This window comes from Lethenteron reissneri, chromosome 60 (genome assembly GCF_015708825.2).
Source record: "Lethenteron reissneri isolate LAM-NWPU_2019-01 chromosome 60, ASM1570882v1, whole genome shotgun sequence".
In the NCBI taxonomy this organism is placed as follows: domain Eukaryota; kingdom Metazoa; phylum Chordata; class Hyperoartia; order Petromyzontiformes; family Petromyzontidae; genus Lethenteron; species Lethenteron reissneri.
Window position 1 is genome coordinate 1,390,098 of NC_083838.1, and position 10,801 is coordinate 1,400,898.

Here is a 10,801-nt window from a genome sequence, read left to right on the forward strand (position 1 = left end):
AGTGTAGTGCGAGTGTGTTGCGTGAGTGTGTGAGTGTGTGTTGGTGTGGGTGTGGTGTGTACTGAGTGAGTGTGTGTGAGTGTGAGTGAGTGTGTATGAGTGAGTGGTATGATGTGATGTGACGTGTGAGGTGAGTGTGAGTGTGTAATGTGAGTGTTGTGTGTATGATTGGTGACGTGGAGTGTTGTATGAGTGGTGTGATGAGTGATGGTGTGTGAGGAGTGTGAGTGAGTGGTATGAGTGAGTGTGTATGAGTGAGTGTGTATGAGTGAGTGTGTGAGTGTGAGTGAGTGTGTGTGAGTGTGTATGTGTGAGTGTGTATGTGTGAGTGTGTATGAGTGAGTGTATGTGTGAGTGTGTGTATGTGTGAGTGAGTGTGTGAGTGTGTGTGTGTGTGAGTGTGAGTGTGTATGAGTGAGTGTGTGTGTGAGTGTGGGGAGCGGTGGTGTAGCGGTTAGCGCGCTGCGCTATGAACCTGGCGACCCGGGTTCGATTCCTGCTCACGGCTAACACCGGTGACGATTATCTGAACCGGTCCTGGGCCTCCCCTAGGTCGACTCAGCCTTAAATGAGTACCTGGTGCGGTGTGTAAACATCGTCACTAGGGAGACAAAGGCGGTCGGGCGTGGTGCTGGCCACCCACCCCCTCGTGTACCGTTCCGGCCTTCATAGGTGCTCGCTAACAGCACTTGCCCCTACAGTCTGTTAAGGCTATACGGGGGATCTTTTTATCTTTGTGTGAGTGAGTGAGTGTGAGTGTGTGAGTGTGTGTGAGTGAGTGTGTATGTGTGAGTGTGTATGAGTGAGTGAGTGTGTGAGTGTGTGTGAGTGTGTGAGTGTGAGTGTGTATGAGTGTGTGTGTGTGTGTGAGTGAGTGTGTGTGAGTGTGAGTGAGTGTGTGAGTGTGTGAGTGTGTGAGTGTATGTGTGAGTGTGTGAGTGAGTGTGTGTGTGAGTGTGTGTGAGTGTGTGAGTGAGTGAGTGTGTGAGTGAGTGTGAGCGTGTGAGTGAGTGTGTGTGTGAGTGAGTGTGAGTGAGTGAGTGTATGTGTGAGTGTGTGTGAGTGAGTGTGTGTGTAAGTGAGTGCGTGTATGAGTGTGTGAGAGTGTGTGTGTGAGTGAGTGTGTGAGTGAGTGAGTGTGTGTGAGTGAGTGTGTGTGTGAGTGTGTGTATGAGTGTGTGTGTGAGTGTGTGTATGTGTGTGTATGAGTGAGTGTGAGTGTGTGTTGGTGTGTGTATGAGTGTGTGTGAGTGTGTGTGAGTGAGTGTGTGAGTGTGAGTGAGTGTGAGTGTGTATGTTTATACCGAGGTCTGTGTCGGTTCCCGCGGGAGCGAGGAGGAGCAATGGGACTTCTCCGGTAATGCCGCCGCCGCCGCCTCGGACTTGCGCAGTCGGAGGAGCGCTCGGAACACGCTCGGCGCGCAGACACACGCCACTCTGCAAAGGCAAAGATCCCCCGCGTAGCCTCACCAGACCGTCGGGGCAAGTGCCGCGGCGAGGAGGCGGGTGGCCAGCGCCACGCCCCCGTCCCGTGCGCCACCTTGTCTGTCTCCGCCGACGTTGACGCACCGCGCCAGCTGCTCGTTTGGGATTCAAGTTCTGCTCACGGCCAACATCGGTGGGGGATCAATTCCCGATTGGGGGTTGACTTTAGGGGCCGTCCATGAATGACGTCACGCGATTTTGGACGATTTTTACCCCCCCCCTCAAATATGACGTCACAAATCTCTGCCCCCCCGCCAAAAAAAATAAAACACGCTTCAAATCGCTTTAAACTATTGTCATTGTAGTGCGTGTTTAATGCGGCGCTACACATTGATGTTGTAGGAGAAAACATTTATTACAAAGTCCATTTAATTAAGTAGAACGTGTTGTCTATATTAATTTAAAGTTGCGCATTTTGATGTGACGTCACATTTTTCAAACCCCCCCCCCCCCCAGGTACGTGACGTCATTTATGGACGGCCCCTTATCCCATCATCCCCCCGGGGTGGATAAAAAGAGTACCACTTTGCGGTTGCGCAAGAGCGGTTGGTCAGACTCGCCCCCGCCATAGGAACGTGGAATCCTCGCCGCCGGCTCCGCGGGAGATGAGCTCAGTTGAGCAGCGGATCACTTTGAACGGCACTTGCCGCCCCAGGCTGCGTGGGCTACTGGGGTGACCTTTGTCTTTGTGTGGCGGCCTCACCGGCCCTGGGGCCCAGCTGCGTCCACGGCCTCCCTGGCCAGCGCCGTGGCCGTCTCCTCCGTGTACCAGAACTGGCTCAGCTGCTACTCGCAGGACACACACACACAGACACACACACAGGGACACACACACAGACACACACACACAGGCACACACAGACACACATACACACACAGACACACACACACACACGGGAGTACACACATATACACACACAGACACACGGACACACACACACAGGACACACACAGCACACACACACGGGAGTACACACACACACACACGGGAGTACACACACACACGCAGCACACACACACACACGGAGTACACACATGGAGTACACACACACGAAAGTACACACACGGGAGCGCACACACACGGGAGCGCACACACACGGGAGCGCACACACACGGGAGCGCGCACACACACACGGAGTACACACACACACGGAGTACACACACAGGCACACACACACAGGCACACACACAGACACACACACACACACACAAAAAGAAACACGCACACAAAGAAACGCGCACACACACATGCACACAAAGACACACACGCAAGCAAATATGAATAACAGCAACAGCTTCCATTCGTCCGTCACATGACATGGGGAAGGCTCCCTGCTGGCAGGTCACAGGACAGACCCAGGATGAGGGTCTGTCTGTCACACACGTGTGCGTGTGGACACGTGCGCGAGGTCACACACGTACATGTATAGACCCCCCCCCCCCCCGATAAAGCTTTTAACAGACTGTTTGGACCAGCGCTGTTTTACTTCCCACCTAAGACAAAGATCCCCCATATAACCTGAACAGACTGTTGGGGAAAGTGTTGCCAGCCTATGCAGGCCGCCACGGCACACGAAGGCGGTGGGTGGGTGGCCAACACCACGCCCGGCCGCCTTTGTCTTTCTAGTGACAACGTCTACACACCGCACCGGGTGCTCATTTTGAAGCCGATTCGGCCTAGGGCAGAGGTCGCAAACGGGTTTTGATTCCTTACCCGTACACATACCCGGCCGCACCAGGGTTGCAAACGGGTACCCGTACCCGTACCCGGCCGTACCCGTACCCTACCCGTACCCGGCCGGGTACGAGTAGGGTACGGGTATCGCGTACCAGATTGCGACCTCTGGGATGAAGCCATGTTGCAGGCGCGGGTGGGTTGATTCTAGGAACTTAAATTGTGAGAAGAGACAAGACGTTGGGAAATGAGTGACAAACGGTGACTCACCAGTGACTCACGGCCTACCCGTACCCGGCCGCACTCGGGTCGCAAACGGCTACCCGTACCCGGCCGGGTACGGGTAGCCGGGTATCAGGCAGGGTACGGGTATCGGGTACCCGGTTGCGACCTCTGGCCTAGGGGGAGGCTCGGGACCGGTTCAGACGATCGTCGGCGGTGCCGGCCTCGAGCGGGAATCCAACTCGGGTCGCCGGGTTTCTACGCAGCAGCGCCGGCGCTAACCGCTGCACCGCCGCTCCCCACTTGACCGCCCGACAGGCGCGGCTCACCCAGTTCTCGGGCGGGTCCTCGTCCTCCGCCCGGGCTCCCGCCTCTCCCGCCGCCTCCTTCTCTCCCTGCTCCGCGTAGAACTCGCGCAGAGCGGCGAGCGCGTGCGCCGACAGCCTGGGCTCGTCGTCGTCCTCGTCGGCGTCGTCGTCGGTGGCGTCGTCGCTTCCCGGGATCCTGCGACGTCTCTGCTCGTCAGCCGACCCCATCGCTGTCGATACCTGAAGAGGGGGATCGCGCGAGATGGTCGCCAATCAGAACCTCGTGCGGTTGTCAATTTCTGGGCGCCACGGTGGCGAGGAGATGTTGACTACCTCGCCTGGTGTGCAGGAGGTCGTGGGCTCCATCCCGACCCTGACGCCTGCTGCTGCTGTATATTTGGAGTTTGCGTTTCTCTCTCTCTCATCATCATCATCGTGGTGGCTAGGAGATGTTAACTACCTCGCCGGGTACTCAGGAGGTCGTGGGCTCCATCCCGACACCTGCTGCTGTATATTTGGAGTTTGTGTGTCTCTTTCTCTCATCATCATCATCACCACGGTGGCTAGGAGATGTTGACTACCTCGCCTGGTACGCAGGAGGTCGTGGGCTCTATCCAGACCCTGACGATGCCTGCTACTGTATATTTGGAGTTTGTGTCTCTCTCTCTCATCATCATCATCACGGTGGCTAGGAGATGTTAACTACCTCGCCAGGTACGCAGGAGGTCGTGGGCTCCATCCCGACCCTGACGCCTGCTGCTGCTGCTGTATATTTGGAGTTTGCGTTTCTCTCTCCCCGTGGTCGCGTGTATTTTTCTACAGGGCGCTCCCGAATCAATGTCCCGCGTTTAGAGTATTTGGCTGCTGTAAATTCCCACGTGATAAGCCACTTCATCGAGCTATCATTTGTGATAGCCAGTTCACTTCTGAAGAAGAGGGACCTCACCTGGTAAAATAAAACAAAGCTGCTCACCACCACTACAGTGAGCTCCTCACCACCACTACAGTGAGCTCCTCACCACCACTACAGTGAGCCCCTCACCACCACTACAGTGAGCTCCTCACCACTACTACAGTGAGCTCCTCACCACTACTACAGTGAGCTCCTCACCACCACTACAGTGAGCTCCTCACCACCACTACAGTGAGCCCCTCACCACCACTACAGTGAGCTCCTCACCACCACTACAGTGAGCTCCTCACCACCACTACAGTGAGCTCCTCACCACTACTACAGTGAGCCCCTCACCACTACTACAGTGAGCCCCTCACCACCACTACAGTGAGCTCCTCACCACCACTACTACAGTGAGCTCCTCACCACCACTACAGTGAGCCCCTCACCACCACTACTACAGTGAGCTCCTCACCACCACTACAGTGAGCTCCTCACCACCACTACTACAGTGAGCCCCTCACCACTACTACAGTGAGCCCCTCACCACCACTACTACAGTGAGCTCCTCACCACTACTACAGTGAGCTCCTCACCACTACTACAGTGAGCTCCTCACCACCACTACAGTGAGCCCCTCACCACCACTACAGTGAGCCCCTCACCACCACTACAGTGAGTTCCTCACCACTACTACAGTGAGCCCCTCACCACCACTACAGTGAGTTCCTCACCACCACTACAGTGAGCCCCTCACCACCACCACTACAGTGAGCTCCTCACCACTACTACAGTGAGCCCCTCACCACCACTACAGTGAGCCCCTCACCACCACCACTACAGTGAGCTCCTCACCACTACTACAGTGAGCTCCTCACCACTACTACAGTGAGCCCCTCACCACTACTACAGTGAGCTCCTCACCACCACTACAGTGAGCTCCTCACCACCACTACAGTGAGCCCCTCACCACTACTACAGTGAGTTCCTCACCACTACTACAGTGAGCTCCTCACCACTACTACAGTGAGCCCCTCACCACCACTACAGTGAGTTCCTCACCACCACTACAGTGAGCTCCTCACCACTACTACAGTGAGCTCCTCACCACTACTACAGTGAGCTCCTCACCACTACTACAGTGAGCCCCTCACCACCACTACAGTGAGCTCCTCACCACTACTACAGTGAGCTCCTCACCACCACTACAGTGAGCTCCTCACCACTACTACAGTGAGCTCCTCACCACTACTACAGTGAGCTCCTCACCACCACTACAGTGAGCCCCTCACCACCACTACAGTGAGCCCCTCACCACTACTACAGTGAGTTCCTCACCACTACTACAGTGAGCTCCTCACCACCACTACAGTGAGCTCCTCACCACTACTACAGTGAGCTCCTCACCACTACTACAGTGAGCTCCTCACCACTACTACAGTGAGCTCCTCACCACCACTACAGTGAGCTCCTCACCACCACTACAGTGAGCTCCTCACCACCACTACAGTGAGCCCCTCACCACCACTACAGTGAGCTCCTCACCACTACTACAGTGAGCTCCTCACCACCACTACAGTGAGCCCCTCACCACCACTACAGTGAGCTCCTCACCACCACTACAGTGAGCCCCTCACCACCACTACAGTGAGCTCCTCACCACCACTACAGTGAGCTCCTCACCACCACTACAGTGAGCTCCTCACCACTACTACAGTGAGCTCCTCACCACTACTACAGTGAGCTCCTCACCACTACTACAGTGAGCTCCTCACCACCACTACAGTGAGCTCCTCACCACTACTACAGTGAGCTCCTCACCACCACTACAGTGAGCCCCTCACCACTACTACAGTGAGCTCCTCACCACCACTACAGTGAGCTCCTCACCACTACTACAGTGAGCTCCTCACCACTACTACAGTGAGCTCCTCACCACTACTACAGTGAGCTCCTCACCACTACTACAGTGAGCTCCTCACCACCACTACAGTGAGCTCCTCACCACTACTACAGTGAGCTCCTCACCACTACTACAGTGAGCTCCTCACCACTACTACAGTGAGCTCCTCACCACTACTACAGTGAGCTCCTCACCACCACTACAGTGAGCTCCTCACCACTACTACAGTGAGCTCCTCACCACCACCACTACAGTGAGCTCCTCACCACTACTACAGTGAGCTCCTCACCACCACCACTACAGTGAGCTCCTCACCACTACTACAGTGAGCTCCTCACCACCACTACAGTGAGCTCCTCACCACCACTGACTGCACTGTCCCAGCGAGGCAGGGCCTAGTGCAGGCTTTGTGTGACTCGCTGGGCCGCGAGCGGTCTCGAGAGAGAGGCAGAGAGAGACAGAGACACAGAGTGAGACACAGAGAGAGACAGAGAGACAGAGACACAGACACAGAGTGAAACACAAAGTGACTCAGAGTGAGAGACACAGAAACAGAGACACAGAGACAGTGAGACACAGAGAGACACAAAGTGAGAGACACAGACACAGAGTGAGAGAGACACAGAGAGACAGAGACACAGAGTGAAACACAAAGTGACTCAGAGTGAGAGACACAGAAACAGAGACACAGAGACAGTGAGACACAGAGAGACACAAAGTGAGAGACACAGACACAGAGTGAGAGAGACACAGAGAGACAGAGACACAGAGTGAAACACAAAGTGACTCAGAGTGAGAGACACAGAAACAGAGTGACACAGAGACAGTGAGACACAGAGAGACACAAAGTGAGAGACACAGACACAGAGTGAGAGAGACACAGAGAGACAGAGACACAGAGTGAAACACAAAGTGACTCAGAGTGAGAGACACAGAAACAGAGACACAGAGACAGTGAGACACAGAGAGACACAAAGTGAGAGACACAGACACAGAGTGAGAGAGACACAGAGAGACAGAGACACAGACACAGAGTGAAACACAAAGTGACTCAGAGTGAGAGACACAGAAACAGAGACACAGAGACAGTGAGACACAGAGAGACACAAAGTGAGAGACACAGACACAGAGTGAGAGAGACACAGAGAGACAGAGACACAGAGTGAAACACAAAGTGACTCAGAGTGAGAGACACAGAAACAGAGACACAGAGACAGTGAGACACAGAGAGACACAAAGTGAGAGACACAGACACAGAGTGAGAGAGACACAGAGAGACAGAGACACAGACACAGAGTGAAACACAAAGTGACTCAGAGTGAGAGACACAGAAACAGAGACACAGAGACAGTGAGACACAGAGAGACACAAAGTGAGAGACACAGACACAGAGTGAGAGAGACACAGAGACACAGACACAGAGTGAAACACAAAGTGACTCAGAGTGAGAGACACAGAAACAGAGACACAGAAACAGAGTGACACAGAGACAGTGAGACACAGACACAGAGAGACACAGAGTGAGAGAGACACAGAGACACAGAGTGAAACACACAGACTCAGAGAGAGACACAGAGTGACTCAGAGTGAGAGACACAGAGAGACAGAGTGAGAGAGACAGAGAGACACAGAGAGACACAGACACAGAGTGAGACACAGAGTGAGACACAGAGAGACACAGAGTGAGAGACACACAGAGACAGAGTGAGAGAGACAGAGAGACACAGAGAGACACAGACTCAGAGAGAGACACAGAGTGACTCAGAGTGAGAGACACAGAGAGACAATTACCTCGTGAGAGTCGCTCCCTTCTCACCCACGGAGCGGTGACCCCGTGGTGACCCCGTGACGACCCCCGTGGTGACCCCGTGACGACGCGACGAGCCAATGGGATCGCGGCTCAACAGCCCCGCCCCCTCAGCCGCCCCGCCCCCGCCTAGTCGCCCCGCCCACCCAGTGATAACCACTGAACCCTGTGGGAGCCTCAGTCTGGCTCTGTGAGTCTCAGTGATAACCACTGAACCCTGTGGGAGCCTCAGTCTGGCTCTGTGAGTCTCAGTGATAACCACTGAACCCTGTGGGAGCCTCAGTCTGGCTCTGTGAGTCTCAGTGATAACCACTGAACCCTGTGGGAGCCTCAGTCTGGCTCTGTGAGTCTCAGTGATAACCACTGAACCCTGTGGGAGCCTCAGTCTGTCTCTGTGAGTCTCAGTGATGAACACTGAACCCTGTGGGAGCCTTAGTCTGGCTCTGTGAGTCTCAGTGATAACCACTGAACCCTGTGGGAGCCTCAGTCTGTCTCTGTGAGTCTCAGTGATGAACACTGAACCCTGTGGGAGCCTTAGTCTGGCTCTGTGAGTCTCAGTGATAACCACTGAACCCTGTGGGAGCCTCAGTCTGGCTCTGTGAGTCTCAGTGATGAACACTGAACCCTGTGGGAGCCTTAGTCTGGCTCTGTGAGTCTCAGTGATAACCACTGAACCCTGTGGGAGCCTCAGTCTGTCTCTGTGAGTCTCAGTGATGAACACTGAACCCTGTGGGAGCCTTAGTCTGGCTCTGTGAGTCTCAGTGATAACCACTGAACCCTGTGGGAGCCTCAGTCTGTCTCTGTGAGTCTCAGTGATGAACACTGAACCCTGTGGGAGCCTTAGTCTGGCTCTGTGAGTCTCAGTGATAACCACTGAACCCTGTGGGAGCCTCAGTCTGTCTCTGTGAGTCTCAGTGATGAACACTGAACCCTGTGGGAGCCTTAGTCTGGCTCTGTGAGTCTCAGTGATAACCACTGAACCCTGTGGGAGCCTCAGTCTGTCTCTGTGAGTCTCAGTGATGAACACTGAACCCTGTGGGAGCCTTAGTCTGGCTCTGTGAGTCTCAGTGATAACCACTGAACCCTGTGGGAGCCTCAGTCTGGCTCTGTGAGTCTCAGTGATGAACACTGAACCCTGTGGGAGCCTTAGTCTGGCTCTGTGAGTCTCAGTGATAACCACTGAACCCTGTGGGAGCCTCAGTCTGGCTCTGTGAGTCTCAGTGATTACCACTGAACCCTGTGGGAGCCTCAGTCTGTCTCTGTGAGTCTCAGTGATGAACCCTGAACCCTGTGGGAGCCTCAGTCTGGCTCTGTGAGTCTCAGTGATTACCACTGAACCCTGTGGGAGCCTCAGTCTGGCTCTGTGAGTCTCAGTGATGAACACTGAACCCTGTGGGAGCCTTAGTCTGGCTCTGTGAGCCCCATTGATAACCACTGAACCCTGTGGGAGCCTCAGTCTGGCTCTGTGAGTCTCAGTGATTACCACTGAACCCTGTGGGAGCCTCAGTCTGGCTCTGTGAGTCTCAGTGATGAACACTGAACCCTGTGGGAGCCTTAGTCTGGCTCTGTGAGTCTCAGTGATGAACACTGAACCCTGTGGGAGCCTTAGTCTGGCTCTGTGAGCCCCAGTGATAACCACTGAACCCTGTGGGAGCCTCAGTCTGGCTCTGTGAGTCTCAGTGATTAACACTGAACCCTATGGGAGCCTCAGTCTGGCTCTGTGAGCCCCAGTGATAACCACTGAACCCTGTGAGAGCCTCAGTCTGGCTCTATGAGTCTCAGTGATTACCACTGAACCCTGTGGGAGGAGCCTCAGTCTGGCTCTGTGAGCCTCAGTGATGAACCCTGAACCCTGTGGGAGCCTCAGTCTGGCTCTGTGAGCCTCAGTGATGAACACTGAACCCTGTGGGAGGAGCCTCAGTCTGGCTCTGTGAGCCTCACTGATTAACACTGAACCCTGTGGGAGCCTTAGTCTGGCTCTGTGAGTCTCATTGATGAACACTGAACCCTGTGGGAGCCTTAGTCTGGCTCTGTGAGTCTCAGTGATGAACACTGAACCCTGTGGGAGCCTTAGTCTGGCTCTGTGAGCCCCAGTGATAACCACTGAACCCTGTGGGAGCCTCAGTCTGGCTCTGTGAGTCTCAGTGATTAACACTGAACCCTATGGGAGCCTCAGTCTGGCTCTGTGAGCCCCAGTGATAACCACTGAACCCTGTGAGAGCCTCAGTCTGGCTCTGTGAGTCTCAGTGATTACCACTGAACCCTGTGGGAGGAGCCTCAGTCTGGCTCTGTGAGCCTCAGTGATGAACCCTGAACCCTGTGGGAGCCTCAGTCTGGCTCTGTGAGCCTCAGTGATGAACACTGAACCCTGTGGGAGGAGCCTCAGTCTGGCTCTGTGAGCCTCACTGATTAACACTGAACCCTGTGGGAGCCTTAGTCTGGCTCTGTGAGTCTCATTGATTAACACTGAACCCTATGGGAGCCTCAGTCTGGCTCTGTGAGCCCC

General features: G+C 54.7%; 1 protein-coding gene across 1 annotated transcript; it reads right to left on the reverse strand.

Moving 5' to 3' along the window:
• Nucleotides 1–1,043: 1,043 nt before the first annotated feature.
• On the reverse strand, nucleotides 1,044–8,372 carry LOC133358012 (EEF1A lysine methyltransferase 1-like). The gene is made up of 4 exons (XM_061576285.1): nucleotides 8,280–8,372; nucleotides 3,712–3,930; nucleotides 2,189–2,271; nucleotides 1,044–1,437 (listed from the first exon to the last, which is right to left on the reverse strand). Exons 2-4 carry the CDS (start codon nucleotides 3,916–3,918, stop codon nucleotides 1,299–1,301), a joined length of 429 nt encoding a protein of 142 aa, XP_061432269.1. The 5' UTR covers nucleotides 3,919–3,930; nucleotides 8,280–8,372; the 3' UTR covers nucleotides 1,044–1,298.
• Nucleotides 8,373–10,801: the final 2,429 nt, after the last annotated feature.